The following is a 17,623-nucleotide window of genomic DNA, read 5'->3' as shown; positions in this document are numbered from 1 at the left end:
GAGTGGTCAGTTCAGTTAATAGTCTGCCTTCTCTTTTCGTGGTACCTTATAAGCATTCTTTTGTTCTCCCCCAGACAATCTAAGGAGTCATTTTACATATGCTTGTGGACGTGGGTGTGGTTGGGGAGGAGGAGATTTGTGGATGGATGTTGGTGTGCTAGAAAATGCCTGTGGTCAGCCCCGAGAAATCTGATGGGGCATATGACAGTTAGCAGTGCTCCTGGCTGGAGTGTCAGCTGATTATATCCTCAGCTACACTCCACAAGGGTTTTGAAATAAAGAGCAACACCTGTATTCCAGTTTGAACAGGTATGTGATACTCCTTCCAGGACAGGAGAAAACACATTTTCTGGCAGCTTTCAGTAAACCACAGCATAGCTTCACTTCCCTGGCCCTTACACACCTTAGTCTGGATTAAAATCAGTTTTAATAATGAAGACATTTGCAAGTAGAAACAGTCGTGTAAGAATAGGGAGAAACCACTGAAGCCCGTGATCATCCAGATAGGATGAACTAGGACAGCATGCTGAAAATTATTTCCTGTATTACAAAATATATATGACCATAGTGAAAGCCAGACACCAATGCAAAAATACCACGACCAAGGCGAGTGCATGTATAGACACACAGTAGCTGTTACTGCACTGAGCTGTTAAATTCTCAAACCATCATCAATTATCTATGCAAAGTAAGCCAGCCAGTGCCTGTGTGCTAGATTTAATATCGCATGTTGAATAGCACAAAGCATCGGAAACAAAGAACCTCAGCAGAGTGAAGGGAACACCGTACTAATAATTTTACACAATTCAGATTCATAATGCGGACCTCCGAAAATCCAGGAAACTCATGTGGTGTCATTTTTAGCCTCAGACATTTCTGAGCATTCTTTGTTTCAATATGCTTCATATTATTTGACCTAGACCCATATCAGCTGTCCAACTACAGGCCGATCTCAAACCTTCCATTTATTTCCAATATCCTAGAAAAAGCTGTAGCTCAGCAGTTAAGATCATGCCTGAATCAGAACCAGATACATGACATGTTTCAGTCAGGGTTTAGGCCTCATCATAGTACAGAGACAGCACTGATTAAAATAGTTAATGACCCGTTGTTGTCTTATGACCAGGGTCATGTCTCTTTGCTTATATTGCTTGATCTCAATGCAGCATTTGACACTATAGATCACAACATTTTACTAGATAGACTCTAAAATGTTGTTGGGATTAGGGGAATAGCCCTTTTCTGGTTTAACTCTTATCTAGCTGGTCACTACAAGTTTAACATAAATGGAGACTTTTCAGCATACATCAAGGTTAGCTATGGTGTCCCACAAGGATCTGTTCTAGGGCATCTGCTTTTTTCTTTATATACCTCTAGTGACATTATGCATAATCACTGTGCTAGTTTAAACTGCTACATTGATGATACTGAGCCATATGTCTGGGCCAAAACATATAACCTCAGCAGAGTGAAGGGAAAAACTTACCAGTAATGTTATACAGTTTACACTTTTTTTTTACACAATACAGAAAATCCAGGAAACTGTTGTGGTGTTTTCTTTAGCCTTGGACAGGAGCAGTGCTCAGAGTTCAGTTATGGATCAAAAGCAAAACTTTAAGGCATTAAGGGACGAGTGGCAGGTGGGTGGACCATCTCTGACCATCTTTTCCCACCAGGCCCAAGTCTTTGGGCTGCAACAAACTCGGCCATACTCCAGCAAAGCCAGGAAAAGGCCTCCACGCCTTTAACATTGGTTAAAGGTCATCTTGGGTCAATTTATGTTTTGACTAGTGACTATAAAATGGCCAGATCTTGGCGTATTATGTAGTGTGTATCTGCAATAAAGGAAAAGAGGAGAGTGTTCCACAGGTGTGGGTCTGGTCACACATTTACTTCCAGAAGACATGTGATGATTGGGGGGGGGGGGGTTACTACGCTCATCATTTCAGATTTTATGAGGATAAGGTTCATCAACACTGACCAGCATCTCTGATAGGGTAAGGTACTGACAATTTATGTCATGATACATCCCAATATTGTTCAAGTTCAAGTTTGGTTTATTTGTCACATACATAGTCATACACAGTATAACACGCAGTGAAATGGTTGTCCCCCCCCCAAGTTCAAGTTCGGTTTATTTGTCACATACATTGTAACTGGAACATGCTAGTATATACTACTACTTCTATTACTACTACTATTACTACTACTACTATTAATAATAATAATAATAATAATAATAAGAAGAAGAAGAAGAAGAAGAAGAAGAAGAAGAAGAAGAAGAAGAAGAAGAAGGCCCTTTTATAAAGTTATTAATTAATTGACATCTTCAAAAGCACAAAGCATATCTACTGCCATCTACAGGCATTGAGAAGGTACTTCTTCCACATTGAACTGTAGCAATGGCTTTGCAGAAATAATTAAAATAATTAAAATACTATCCATGTTCAAGGTATTCTGGCAAAATAATGAAAAACAATATTGTAATTAGCACTTATACATTTGCTTACAAACGCAAAATTCAACTATATTATTGGATAAATAAGTGTGAGAAATTCATATATATATATATATATATATATATATATATATATATATATATATTCTCAAATATTCAAATATCTGTAAACCTTTGTATAATTATTACATAAAAAAGAAATAGTTAATGCTGTACTTCAAAACTGCATTAGAGTTTAGTATTAAATCTTGCTATTTCCCTTTTAGTTTTTCTCGTTTGGTTTTGTATTATCTGTTATCTTTGCTTTTTAGGATCTGTGTTCAAACCCTCAGTTCATCACTGATGGAGCTAGCGGGACTGACCTCTGTCAGGGAGGGTTAGGTGAGTAGCCGTTCCTTGCCTGACGCGCATGAGAAGGAGACGCGCATCTGCCAGAACAGGTCTCAGCTCTCAGAGTAAAAACACCATACAGGTGACTTCTGGTTGATGGCTGCCACTGGTGTCTGATTTTGGACCAAGACATAGTGAGTGAGTTATTGCTCACTGCTGTCTCTCTGACTCCACGCACAATTCAGGCATGACAGAAAAGCGACACAGCTGCCAGGCTGGCCCTGACTGTCCTGTCTGCCAGGCTGTATGGCTACTACGGCCATTTCTGAAGGCTCGGCGACTGAAGGCTTTGAAGATGTCACCGGAGGCATTAAGGAATGCTACAAGCTCAGCAGTGCTCCTCCCAACCTCTTTAATATCGTCACGCCTTCCACTTCAAACCAGCTTCTTGCGTACATTACCCAGAATCCCCCTGCTTGATCCAAATCTCCATTATTAGTTGAACCCGACTTTCTCCCCAATGCCTTTGTACATACATACCTTTTCCCATTATTGTCACAAAGTCTTGTTTTGCTTGCCCAACATTTCTGAGAATTCTATGTTTCAATATACTTCCTGTTATTTGACCTATGCCTGTTTCCCGCAACATCGTCTGTTTGCCTGTTCTTCTACAGGTTTGTCTGCCTGGATTATTGTCAGCTCTGTTATCGACCATTGTCGATCGCTTGTCCTTGAGCCTGGACTACCCAGAGTTTATTAAATGTATTACACTTAAACCTACAAGCAATTCTGTATCAGCCTGCCAAGTTTGACAAATATGAAACAGGACAGGAGTCGCAGCTGAGCACCTCTATGAGTGTGAGTGTAAGCATATACTGAAGCACACATACAGAACTATTTGTGCTGCTTTAAACATACACTGAAGCAAAATATACTGGTCTGCCTCTGGAACCCCTGGTGGCCATGAGGAATGGAGCAGCGCTCGGAGTGATAGGTGAGTGTGTCAATTCAAATGTGCCTCTCACTGAACTGTCATTTGACACTGATACTGGGACCAATGTACTTATTCTCCTACCCAGGTCCAAGGAGTGAGACCAGGTCCTTCTACGGGAGAAGGCCAAACTCAATCATGCCGCAGATGATGGAGAGTTCTTGTGAGTTCTGTCACTGAACAACGCCTTGCTCCCAGACTGCCACATGTTTCTAGTGCAGGAACACTCAACATTAAACAGATTTCTTTCTAAATCTTTCTACCTGTGACTCTCATTACTGCTTGATATCTCTTTCAGGATGCAAATGTTCAACAACTATATTCAAAGGTGGAGATCTGTAATCTGAGACGAGATGCGCCGAACATTGATATCAGACGATGGGGTATGTTGCCCATGTCATGTAAAATTGGAACCTACAAATGCATTTTAAGACCTGAGAAGATGAGACAGTACATAGAGCGTTTGTAGTTTCTCCAGATAAGTTCAGCTCAAACCCCGAGTCTGTGATCAATCTGGACAGCGGTGGCCATAGAGGCACCCCCAGGTGCTCTGTCCTGGTTGGTTTGGTGCATTAGGACATGCGTAAGGAGAAAGGGGACGCCTACAATTACTGGGCAGTAGGGGTCTCTGTTGGAAAGCGAATGCAAAACATTGTTACCTCTTTCCGCCTCGTATCTGTAAGGACGACGTACTAACGCAACAGTGAGCAATTTGTACTTGTTTAAGTGTATTTAACAATTGTGAAACCAGTTTCCATGCTTTCCCCCCCTAACATTTTCTCCATGTCAAAGACCTCCTAGCCATTTATTAAGCTTACTATTATATTCGCAAGTAGGCTATGTATGTTTGCGACAAGTAGGGAGCTTGTAAAACACGTTCGGTTTGTTAGTTTCTGGCACTAAAATAGCTCCATAGCAACTATCTTTTAATCTAACGCTTATTTAACATACCGACATAAAGAAAAGAGGCGAAGACTGATGTAGAGGTGCCCGTAACGAGGTCATGAAAACATCCTTCTGAGTGGTCCAGATGTGTGCACTCTGCAAAATTGCACGACGACATAACTCTGGTAGTAACAAAAGTATTTTATGCAATAGAAAATCAGAATCTCCCCTACGACAAAACGTTTGGATGTCATCCAGCTACATAGAGAGATAAACAAATACATAAACTAAGTATTATTTTCGTTAGAGCTGAACAATCAATAACAGTCGTGTCAGATTCAATTAAGACTTTCGCGAAAAAAAAGCTGTCTAATGTGACTGATCAAATTAAAGGGTTGGTTTTTAAACTTATATGGAAAGGGAAATGATCAGAAACGTGGTCGATACTAACCAGGGAAATACGGCAATCAGGTAGATGACAAAAGTTACTCAAAACATTTCGAAGCATTAATAACTGTATCTGTTCGCATCGTTTGTTACCTTATAAAATGACTGGCACTATGCTTTAGATCTTTAACTCCTTTTATGCACTTCCTAAGTAGGTCTTTCTTCCGCCTTACTACAATGAACACGTAATAACTTGCTACGCCCAAAACTTTAGGGCGGAGAATCAAAGTTGCTTAACTCACATCTGGAACCAAAGCGTTCACACATTTTGCACACTTGTCCTCCAGAAGTAGAAACTGAAAAATGGCTGGAATCGCATCGACTCTGGCGAAAAGGCGAGCCCGTGCTGCGGGGTTTGGCACAAACGCGAACGCGATCAAATACCTCAACCAGGACTTCGAGGAGCTGAGGAGCCAGGCTCTGAGTCGAGGACAGTTATTCTCGGATCCGACTTTCCCGGCCGCACCTGAATCTTTGGGCTTCAAAGAGCTTGGACCGAATTCATCCAAAACCAGGGGGGTGCAATGGAAGCGACCCGGAGTAAGTTGTCCCAGTGTAAAATGGCCAACCTTGAGGAACCTCCCTAAATTCGGTTGTTTAGAAGTCATATTTTTTAATCGACGATACAAGGAAACGCATTCAGGCACACGTAACGGCCTTAAGATAAAAGCAAGATCGTACTTTAGGAGAGAAGATAAGACCCTATTGAAAATGAATTGTGATGTGATGCGTTTTGGAGGTATGTGGCCTGAATAGTGCGGGGGGTTATATTTTGACATGAACCTATTTGTTTACCTTGTAAGTAGTATTGTTTGGATACATAAACAGTGCCGTTTTATACACGTTCCAACATTAATAGCATTTACCAGTCAATGTCACTGTCTTTTATGGCGTACCAAATCCTCGTCAGAACAAGGACAGCTTCAGCTGGCGACATGGAGTGATGATAAACGGGCATAAGTGTGCAAGGCGCGCCTATGTGCAGGCTGAGTTGTTTGGTGTGTCTTGTAGGAGTTGTGTTCCAGTCCCCAGTTCATCGTCGGCGGAGCTACGAGGACCGATATCTGCCAAGGAGCCCTTGGTAAGTGGAGGCATGCCGAGAGATGAAGGTCCAAACGACCCACGTAAATCTCAGTAAAGGACTGCTGGCTTCGAGCAGTGCTTGACCTCAAATCGTCTCTGAGCCAGGAAGCGTCACAGATCCTTTTCTCGCGCGCGGGCACGGGCGAGCGCACGCGCACGCACGTACACGAGCTACTCCAACCAAAACAAATAAAGTGATAATGCCCACCTTTAGCGACTGCCGTAAACTTCCCAAACGAGTTTAACAGACTGCTTTATGTATCGCACTAGTATTTGGGTGTGCTTAACAACCTGATGTCCTGGCAGTTATAGGGTTATAGGTCCTCTGCATCTCTCCCTACCTCTCTCTCATAAACACACGCATTCACGCAGAAGCGCTTGTTCCTGCCGGTCACCATCCTTTTGTGCAGAGGTTGAGAACAGTAGATCCATTTAGGAGCAAGGGCAGGAGTATGTGCAATACCTGCATGTACATGTAATATTTCTAGTATTTTTATGTAATATAATTAATATCATTCAGACAGATTAAGAAATAAAATTACAAATATGTTTTGTGTGTAGGTATGGGAGATTATTTGGTGATAGTAACTAAAGTTTCCATTTGGTTATTCACTTAGATATGGAGTCCTGTGACAGACACAAAACAGTTTAATCAAACTTGATTGATTTTGACCTTGTTTTATTTAGTCACTGTCATGATGCAGCTTTATGGAAGTTCAGTTTCAGGGCGCTTAGACGTGAATGCTGGGAGTGATGAGAAACAAACCTCAAGAACCAACAGTAAACTTATAGTCCAGGCTGAAGATACTGGACACATACAAACACTCACTGAGGTGACAGACCCAGAGAAGTATTTGTTCTTTTCTGAGGTATTCACTGTTCACAGAACTCACATAGAAAAGCTTACCTGGATGTTTGGGCGTGCCACTGTTTGAAAGTTCAGTATGCAGTGTGAGTCATGAGGGGTTGGGAACCACACTTGTCTTTCTGGCCGTCCACGTTTGTCTTATTACAAGTGTTCAGAGTTAATCCTTTCCACGAAAGCTCAGTGACCTGTTTAGCATCAAAGCAACCATGAACAGGAATGTTGAAGGTCTAATGGCAGGTCTAAATTATCATGTAACATGGCAGTCATGTTTCAGCACTTAACTCAATGCTTGGGTACTGGAATAGAGGCAACCCCTTTTTTCCCAGTGGGAGTGTCTAACCACATTAATCGTTATTCAATGTAAACACGTAACAGGCCTCAGTATGGGCCTATGACAGTGAGACAATGCAGAGCTCTGCAGGCTGTCTGAATGTGTGTCAGCTCAGAAAGGCTGCATTAGAGGTGTGATTGGCAGCTATAATCTTGCACAGAAATCTCTTACACTACTGTTGAAATGTGATCTGTGTGGGAAAAATAAGAGACTTTTTTTTTGCTGACATTAAACACACACATACACGCATACACATTTTATCCCTGCTTGTATAGCTCTGTTTAGCAGGAACTATACAGCATTTGCATGACTCTGTGACCACAGACAAGCGCATTTTGATTGGCTGCCTGGGGAAGGGGGTGTGCTCTGTACAGGGATTAGCATGTCTTGTCATGGTGGATATTAAATCTCTCCCAGAGCCAGGCTCTGACTTTATATGTACAATCTTTTCAACACTTATCACCAAGAGTGTGTGAATAGTTCTCTAGAGATTTAGTACTAGTGTATGGCATGGTAAAGATAAAGAAGAAAGCTGGCTGCTTTCTCTCTCTCTCCCCCTCTACTCTATATGTGTGCATATAAGCAAGACAGAGTAGACTACTTATGCAAGAAATCAGGAGCTACTCATATAAAGTTCACATGAGGGACACCAACCATTACATGTCTGAGCCTTTAGCAGCTGTCAGAAATCTCTTCCAGGCATCCAAATATTTCTGAGACATTGAAGAATGTATAGTTACCATAATAACTTGTTTTCTATACCAATTGTTTAAACATAACCATATAGTTTTCTCACGGCTTAAAACTGAAATTCCTGTTTGAGCCTTATTCACACATAGCCGAAGTCAGGCAGCGTGGAGGTTTCTGCTTTCTACACCTTCCAGAAGGTCACCGCTCTAGTGCGCTGAGCCAACAGCTCCAGCACAGCTAGCCAGCGGTATCTCCGTGGGCTCTTGTAAAGTCTAACAAATATGTGGCCAATTTGTGAGCTGCCTAAGGCACAGTCAGCATGTGGCAGAGGCGTTGATGTTTTTGTGGTTCGTGCACAGCTAAGCAGGCTTGGTGTTCATGAAGTGGCCATGTGACATTGTGACGTTGGAGTAGGGAAGTGAAGATGGTGATAAACGCAGGGTTAACATCAAAAATTAAAGACAAAAACATGCCGCTTTAAAAACGTGGAGCTTATTTATCAGTCGTGGGTAGATGTGTTTCACGTCACTGTTCTTTGGCCTCTGGAAGTGGCCTAGAGTGTGTGAGTGGCAGCAGGAACCTCCTGCTGTTTCACCGTGTCCTGGTTGGATCTTTGTGACTGGGGTACTTCTGCCATAGCCTGAGATTTGTGTATGCAAATCAGGGTCATTTTACATGCAGTCTGTATCTCTCTCTCTCTCTCTTTCTCTCTCTCTCTCTCTCTCTCTCTCTCTCTCTCTCTCTCTCTGTCTATCTGCCTTTGTTTGTTTGTGTCTCTCTTGCTCTGTCCATTTCTCTGGATCTGTCTGTTTCTCTCTCTCTCTCTCTCTCTACTTGTCTCTCTGCCTGCCTCCCTCTCTGTCTGTCTCTCTCTCTCTGCCTGCCTCCCTCTCTGTCTGTCTGTCTGTCTCTCTCTCTCTCTCTCTCTCTCTCTCTCTCTCTCTCTCTCTACTTGTCTCTCTGTCTGTCTCTGTCTGTCTGTCTGTCTCTCTCTCTCTGTCTGTCTCTCTCTCTCTCTCTCTCTCTCTCTCTCTCTCTCTCTCTCTCTCTCTCTCTCTCTCTCTCTCAGGGGACTGCTGGCTGCTGGCGGCCATTGCCTCTCTCACTCAGAACGTGGATGTGATGGCCAGGGTGGTGCCCAGCAACCAGTCCTTTGGGGACAACTACGCCGGCATCTTTCACTTTCAGGTGCTGCAGCTTGTCTTGCCAGAGTTGGGACCAGTTCCATAAATTCACAAAATTCAATTAGACTCCATTTCAGCTCAACTACATCAGCTAACTGCTGACAGTTTGTCTGGGTTTTTTGTTCTTTACCTGAATTGTAGGGATTGAGGCCAAACCCTGGTGGTTAATGTGGTCCTACCATGTAGGGGCTGTGACTGAATGAACATTGAACATGAATATTTTCTGCCCTTAGTGCTAGTGTTTGGTGTTATTGTTTGGCTCATCAGATGGTTTAAAACCTGACCCCACCCTCCCTCCTTTAGTTTTGGCAGTTTGGCGAGTGGGTGGACGTTGTCGTTGACGATCGGCTGCCAGTGAAGGATGGCAAGCTTCTGTTTGTCCACTCTGAGGAAGGCACGGAGTTCTGGAGCGCCCTGATGGAGAAGGCCTATGCTAAGTGAGAGTTTGGGGGTGGGGTGGGTGTCATGTACATACAAAAAATATTGCTGACAGTTTAGCTTGGTGAATGTTGTTAACCAAAAGAGTTGTTCAACAAAAGCACGCACAAACTTTAACTTGAAAATTAGCAGTCAGAGTTTGATTTGGCCGATCATTAGGGGCAAGCCAGTTTAAAAAGGTAACAGGTCATTAAAAGGAGACAGGTCGAAACTGGAAGCTGTGCTGCCTGGTTACTTCTGTACCCTTTTGCAAAATCAGCCCATGAGATGTGGCAACACACCTTGGAGAGTTTGCTGGACACTTTATCACGCATGCATTGGTTGAGTGACAGTTGAGAGGGTGGCATAGTCCAACCCTGCAATGCCAGCCGTGTCCCACGTGACCCCGGCTCTCTGCCACAGGGTGAATGGCTGCTATGAGGCCCTCTCTGGGGGCTCCACCTCGGAGGGCTTCGAGGACTTCACAGGCGGCATCGCAGAGAGCTACGAGCTACGCAAGGCACCCACCAACATGTTCCAGATCATCCAGAAAGCGCTGGAGGCCGGAGCTCTGCTAGGCTGCTCCATAGACGTGAGGCGCACCCCCCCCCCCCCCCGCATTCAGGCCTCAATACCTTCCATGAGCCTGAGTGGAACCAACTTTGTGTGTGTGTGTGTGTGTGTGTGTGTGTGTGTGTGTGTGTGTGTGTGTGTGTGTGTGTGATTCCTAGATCACAAGTGCTGCTGATTCTGAGGCCGTCACCCGACAGAAGCTGGTGAAGGGACACGCCTACTCTCTCACCGGGGCCACAGAGGTACACACACAAACCTAAGGAATGACTCAGAGCTGGAGCTGTTGTTTACTGTTAATAATGCAGGAGCAGTTTTGGCAGACCCAGATTTAGCCGTTGATGGTATTTACTATGTGCAGAAATCTGATTCTGAAGGAAGATGATAATCTGTTAAAATGGCGAGTATTGTCTGTGTGCTTGTTCCTGTATTTGTACGAGTGTATGCGGGAGTGGCGATGGGTGCATGTGTGGGTGAGTGTGTGTCTGTGTGTGCGCAAGTTTTCATATGCTGCTGTTTGGCCTGTTGGTGGCAGGTGAATGTGTTGGTGACTTTGGTCTGAGGGCATATGTCGTGTGTGTGTGTGTGTGTGTGTGTGTGTGTGTGTGTGTGTATGTGTGTATGTATTTAAGGTACACTACCGTGGCGGTCTCGAGAAGCTCGTGCGCTTACGGAACCCCTGGGGTCAAGTGGAGTGGACAGGCGCCTGGAGCGACAAGTAGCGTACACCATCTGCACCTCCCAAACTGCTGAAATGCTGTTTCCTGTTGTTTCCTTAATGCTTAAACATAGACCAAAAACGGCAGACAGCATATCGAGCAATGGCGTTCTTATGATAAATATTGAATGTGTGATGTGTGTAGTCGTATTGTTGATGTGGTAAATAACAAATGCATGTTTCTTTTGTTTTTGTCTCTTTTTTTTTTGCAGCTCGTCTGAATGGAGCTACGTGGATCCTTCAGAGCGGCCAAACAACAACGCTGAGGATGGGGAGTTCTGGTAATGTTCACAGCTGGAACGTCTTCTGTGGAAAGCTCAGCACGTTCTACATCCCGAGCCCTGCAAAAATAAAGCATTTTCATATCAGACGTATTTCGAAATAATGAAGGAATAAATGGTGCATAAATAATCTGTTACCTGCTTATTGCATAATGTAGTGTGCTAAGGCCTCTTCTCTTTCTCTCTCTCAACATGCAGAGTTTAATCAAGTGTGCGCGTGTGCGTGCGTGTGTGCGCGTGTGTGCGTTAAGGATGTCGTTTTCAGAATTCATGCGGCAGTACAATCGTGTTGAGATCTGCACACTGACCCCGGACGCCATCACCAGCGATGATGTGAAGCCCTGGAGCGTGTGTAACTACAGCGGCACCTGGAGGCGGGGCTCCACGGCAGGGGGCTGCAGGAACTACGCCCGTAAGCACCACTGCTACTTCTGTCACTGGCCTTCACTGTTTTGACCCTAATTTTAATTTTAGTCATGTCATATTCAATCATTTCAGACAAAATAAAAAATGGAAATCACAAGAAAATTTAGTCATATATATCAGGGCCTCATATGCACACACACACACACACACACACACACCTACCGAGTAAAGTATTGTCAACCCTATGTTAAATTTTTGCAGAATCGTTTTGGCAGAACCCGCAGTACGTAATCAAGCTGGATGAGGAGGACAAGGACCCGAACGACAACCAGGCGGGTTGCAGCCTGGTCATGGGCCTGATCCAGAAGAACCGGCGCCGCCTTCGCAAGGAGGGCGAGGACATGGAAACCATCGGCTACGCCATCTATACGGTACGTGGGCAGAGGGTGCGGCTTCTGGACTAAACCATCGCAGTTCTACATTACCTCTGCTCCTGCACGGCCGGTTATGCCACCCGTCATGAGCTGAGTTGGGAGTACTGGAGCAGAGGGAGGGGCTATGATTACACAGAGCGGGAGTTTTCCAGGACAGGGACCAGGAAACGCCGGTCTGAGGAACGGGGCTGGAGGAAACAAAAAGGGGAGGAGAGCAGGAAGGAGGAGGTAGAGATGCCTGTATGGGGTGGAGAGGAAATGACTCCTTGTAATTGGGCCACAATAGCATGTGCGTAGACAAAACAGAAACAATAATTAATCAAGAGTATTTTCATGTGGGAAGCTTGAAGGCTGTTACACTCTTGTTGCATCCTTTTGTGCTGTAGTACTTTACACTAAAAGAAGAAGCCAGTGTATATATAATTCTTAAATATTGCATATATGAACCTGACACCTTTCCATCTTTTTCCTGTTCCCACAGTTGCCTCAACAGGTAAGAGTTAATGAGCAACCAACCTCATTTTGTACTGGGTTAAAGTCTTTACCATCATTCCGTACTAATGCTTCTTCCTGTCGTCTGATTGGCTCTCTTGTCTGGCAGTTTTCTGGCCAGAGGGATGTGCGCCTGGATAAGAACTTCTTCCTGACACACGGGCAGACGGCCCGCTCTGAGACCTTCATCAACCTGCGGGAGGTCAGCACGCGCTTCCACCTGCCCCCGGGGGAGTACCTCGTCGTGCCCTCCACCTTCGAGCCCAACAAGGATGGAGACTTCTGCCTGCGTGTGTTCTCCGAGAAGATGACCGAGACACAGTAATCATACCCAATCCCATCTCTCCACATTACTACCAGGAACATATACAGACTCACAGAAAAAATTACTCTGCTTAGTTATATTCTATGACTTAGTACAGGCTTGGAAAATAATGTGCAAAATAATATAATATGGGTGTGTGTGTGTGTGCGCGCATGAATGCATGTGTGAGTGTGAGTGTGAGTGTGAGTGTGTGTGTGAGCGTGTGAGTCTGTATGTATGTGTGTGTGAGTGAGTGTGTGAGTGTGAGTGAGTGTGTGTGTGTGTGTGTGTGTGTGTGTGTGTGTGTGTGTGTGTGTGTGTGTGTGTGTGTGTATGAATGCATGCATGCGTGCTTGTGTGTATGTGTGTGTACTTTTTGGAAGGTTTTATCAATGATAACATGATTTGCTTTTCCCCTGCAGGCGGTGTGATGACCCAATCGATGCCAAGTTAGAAAATGTGAGTTTCTACCTTTTTTATCAGATAGTACATTTCTACTGATGTCACCTAAGAAATACTTCTTTAGCCATTTTGTATATTTGCATAATGAAAATCATAATGATAATGTTTATGTACAAAAACTCAACATTGACTGTGTCTTACTAGTTCATTCATAGCACATGTAATATACCAGTTCTGACTGTTCTACTTGTTTACTGTGCATATGTCTTTAAAGGGTAAGCCAATGTTAGGCATATGTAAACATTGGTGTAGACTACTGTGCAGTAGCACCAGGGGACAGTTCTTTTGGCTCACACTGCTATAAACTAGCTTGAGGTCATGACCCTTTTGTTTTCAGGACACTGTGTCAGACAGTGAAGTGGATGCAAGCTTCAGGAGTCTCTTCGTGAAGCTTGCAGGAAGCGTAAGCTTCATTTAACAATTCCTTTAATGTTAATGTTAACGTTAACATCATGTCGTGTTACCATTTAATTTGACCAAGTTGATACTTCGCCTCCCCCCCCCCAATTAATTAATTAGTTGATTGGGATAATAATAATATGCTATGCTATGCTTATGCTAATGTGATTATGCTAATTATCTTAAATGCTATTAGCTGTGATTTGTTTTGGGTTGTGTTCTGCCAGGACATGCTAATCTCTGCCAAGGAGCTTAGGACGATCCTAAACAAAATCATTGCAAAACGTATGTGTGCTCTCTTTATACTCCCTGCTCTTGCCTTGATCAGAAAGCCAATGAATTTTCATCTTACTTGTTATTGTTTTTTTTAAGGAACTGACATTAAGACAGAAGGCTTCAGTCTGGAGACATGCCGGGTTTTGGTCAACCTCATGGATGTATCCTTCCAGTTGTACAATCAATGTTGTGTTCATCCTTTTTTAAAAAATGATCACCCAGCTCTTAATCACTGTATCCCATTTTTCGCATTTGGGGTCGGAGAGGGGGAGTCTATGTTGTCTGTGCCATAAAGCGCCATCTGGCCAAGCGGACCATTTGCCTTGACTCAGGACTCAGGACAGCGGGGATGGTATGCTGGGCCTGGGCGAGTTCGCCACGCTGTGGAAGAAGATCCAGAAGTACTTGGTGAGACACAAGGGGCTTTAATTTCGTGTCTGCCCTGCGGCGGGAAAGCCACCCAATTCTGAATTTTGCTAATGTCATAGTGCGCATGCCACTTGTCCATTAATTTGTTGGACCGAAATAAATTCAGCTGCGACAAAGTGGGTGGAGTGCTGCGACAGGTAGTGCAACATTAAAAACCACTGGCGCAGTGGAAGCTTTGAACCCATTTAGGCTCCTCAGACCTGCTCTTAGAGCAAACGCAAGTGAAACATGGCATTTCTCATGTCAAGCAGGCACATGTCCAATATCTCACCATAGGATTTTAACCACAAACATCACCACGCTAAAAAAAACCCGTATATCTCCCAGTTACTAACTTGAGTACAACTAATTTCAGTTTTTGGAAGTAAAAACAATTGTGATTATTAAATGTGATTCACACAGCTGGCATGTCATTACACACAGAAAACCATCATTTAAATCATTTAGATGACAAATGTTCATTTTATTCTTTGTCACGAATGGCCACCCTCCTGGCATCACTGTTTCTTTAGTTGCTCTGTCGTGTCTCTTTTTCCTTCACTTCCCTGTTCCGTTCCTTGGTTTCGTTTTCTCCGCCCCTCGTCTGTTCCTTAGTTCCAGTCCGTGTTTTAGTTCTCTGTTATGCTCACCTGCGTCTGATTATCCTTGATGGTTTTGGGCATTTTAGCCCTGGTTTTTGGCTTGTAGTTTGTTGGTCATTTTGGCAAGTTACGCTCGTGGGCCTGCCGCCGCCATTGTATTTCCGTTTGCGTATTATTTTTGCCTCGGTTTATTTCACCCTCCGCGTTTGTGTTTCCCTCGCTTAATAAGCCACCTCCTGCGTTTGCATTCTCGTTTTACGGTTGGTTATTCAGTATCAGGAACAAGCAAGAGGCAGGATGCAAATGGAAACGCTGCGGCAAAAAATACGCAAACGAAAAAGCAATGGCGGCAGCAGTCCTACGAGCGTAACTTAAACACAACAGAACAAACGTAACTTGCCAAAATGACCAACAAACTACAAGACAAAAACCATCAAGGATAATCAGACGAAGGCGAGCATAACGGAGGACTAAAATACGGACTGGAAGTGAGAAACAGACGAGGGGCTGAGAAAACGAAACCAAGGAACGGATCAGGGAAGTGAAGGAAAGGCACGACAGAGGAACTAAAGAAACTGATGCCAGGAGGATGGCCATTCGTGACATTCATAGTTAACAATAATGAGTTCAAGTGCCATATATTTGGGTGCAGCGACTCTGTACTTTACTGATAAGTATGTATGTCTCCTCAACCATGCATGTCCTGTGTCGCCGGCACTTTAGATGCTTTGTGTAAATAGAGGAAGGAGTCATTCGTAAAATATTTTTACGAGTTCGGTATGAATTTCTGTCGTTTAGTTGACACTGTCTAAGCTCTGTTGGGACCAGCAGAGTGTCTGGTCCTTAGCAGCCCAGTTTGATGTAGCATTGTCACTGATGTAATATCAGACACATCTGCATAAATGCACCGATTTTCAGACCAGCGATTCTCTGAAAAATGGTGTACACAAATGCAAAGGCAGTTTGATATATGGGATACATGGACTGTTTAAAGGATAAGACATTGGAGCATTATTTTAAGACTCCACTGGAGTCTGTTGCCGAAGACTGAAAGTGATTGAGGAAGCAACTAACTTGTTTGCATTTGCAGATAACCTCCTTTTCTTTGTGGTTGTTGTAGAACATTTATAAGAATAACGACTTGGATCATTCTGGAACCATAAGCAGTCCAGAGCTGCGTCTCACTCTGAAGGAAGCGGGTGAGTCAAGTCACATGACCACTGTTCACACACTCAGCTGGAATGCACATTGCAAGTTCACTGCAACAGTCGTACACGTGCCGAGTCAGCCCAAATTTACAACAAGGAAGACGCATGCAAGTGCGCTTTCGAGAACACGCGCGGGCCTGCTCACACAATACAGATGGCATTCCATGCAGTCGTGACAGCATGTGTTCTTCCTTTCCAGGATTCACTCTGAATGACACCATTTTCCAGGTGTTGGTGGCCCGTTACGCTGCACCGGACTTGACCGTCGACTTTGATGACTTTGTGGCCTGCTTCATTCGCCTGGAGATGATGTTCCGTGAGTGAGATCTGATCCCGTACCCCTCGGGATGCGCACAATTATAATACACAAGACATCACTGAGTGGTGAAGGGTTTGACTGACGAGTTTAAGAGCACATTACCAGAGAAATCTCAACATGCTGTTTAATCTCTCCTCTCCCAACATTCAGGGATGTTTAAAAAGTGTGACCCACACGGCACTGGCTTCATGGAGATCGACTTCCAAATGGTTAGACGGAGCACTTTTACCTTTTTTAAAAAATGGAATGAATAATTGTTGCATGTGCTTTATTTAAATGTTTTCTCTTTTTTTCTCTCCCTCAGTGGCTGCTACTAACCATGATCTAAGACCCCTGCCTGAAAGCAGTGGATGAGTCACTTGTGTTGCTTAAACATGCTTCTTGCATTCAGAATTTCAAAACAGTGAAAATGGATCCCACAGTACTGTTAAGCTTGGTCTCCATTTACAGTGATATTTGAGTTCCTTTTGTAAATACCTACAATACAATTAGGCCAAGGTTCAAAATTATATTTACTGTTGCTGTGACACAATGAGCCGTAACAATTAAGCAGCCGTAGCATCTGAGATGGTGGATTAAGTTTTTATACTGTGGACTTTTTGGACTTCCAATTGACATACCAGGAATGGTCTTTGCAGACCGAAGTCTTAACCGTTCTAGTAGAAGAGAAATGGAATTCCAGTGACTCCATAATAGAGTGGGAGTACTGTCATAGCTGCTGACCTTGAAACCTGGGAGGGGAGGATGATGAGAATCTGTTCAATTCACAGTTCTCTTAAGCATCCTGTATGTTAACTGACTTGCAAGGGGATCGGGGATAAATTGCAGCTCACACTGCTGTAGTGTTTTATATTAATGGTGGGGAAGCTCTTATTACACCATGTATCTGATATTGCCCTAATTTACTGTTTACTATTTTGTGCTGCATGATTTTATTGCAATCTTCTTTTAAAATGGTGTGTGGGTTATAGGGGTACTGTTGTGGAGCAATTATCTTAACCCCTGTGTAATGTGTTTTAATTGGATGTTCTTTTCTAAGACCCATTAAACATGTTTCTGACGTTCCCTCTTGAATGGGGAGCGTATTTCACCCGTCTACT

At 43.8% G+C, this 17,623-nt stretch overlaps 1 protein-coding gene across 3 annotated transcripts; it reads left to right on the top strand.

Moving 5' to 3' along the window:
* Window positions 1-5,292: 5,292 nt before the first annotated feature.
* On the top strand, window positions 5,293-17,613 carry capn2b (calpain 2, (m/II) large subunit b). 3 transcript variants are annotated; one of them, XM_027016643.3, is made up of 21 exons: window positions 5,313-5,651; window positions 6,123-6,192; window positions 9,153-9,271; window positions 9,571-9,704; window positions 10,108-10,276; window positions 10,416-10,499; window positions 10,887-10,972; window positions 11,185-11,253; window positions 11,505-11,665; window positions 11,881-12,050; window positions 12,535-12,546; window positions 12,655-12,866; window positions 13,272-13,308; window positions 13,649-13,714; window positions 13,938-13,995; window positions 14,083-14,147; window positions 14,326-14,394; window positions 16,117-16,195; window positions 16,404-16,520; window positions 16,674-16,732; window positions 16,828-17,613. In XM_027016643.3, exons 1-21 carry the CDS (start codon window positions 5,415-5,417, stop codon window positions 16,849-16,851), a joined length of 2,097 nt encoding a protein of 698 aa, XP_026872444.1. In that variant the 5' UTR covers window positions 5,313-5,414; the 3' UTR covers window positions 16,852-17,613. The 3 variants fall into 3 exon arrangements, 2 of the variants coding, with proteins under 2 accessions (XP_026872444.1, XP_081562287.1); XM_081706161.1 differs by lacking the exon at window positions 12,535-12,546; XR_003411072.3 differs by lacking the exons at window positions 13,938-13,995; window positions 16,674-16,732; window positions 16,828-17,613 and having other exon boundaries at window positions 5,293-5,651; window positions 16,404-16,465.
* Window positions 17,614-17,623: the final 10 nt, after the last annotated feature.

This window comes from Electrophorus electricus, chromosome 23 (genome assembly GCF_041902795.1).
Source record: "Electrophorus electricus isolate QZ-2024a chromosome 23, ASM4190279v1, whole genome shotgun sequence".
In the NCBI taxonomy this organism is placed as follows: Eukaryota; Metazoa; Chordata; class Actinopteri; order Gymnotiformes; family Gymnotidae; genus Electrophorus; species Electrophorus electricus.
Note: the sequence above shows the minus strand (reverse complement) of the source record. Positions and strands in the feature narration are given on the sequence as shown.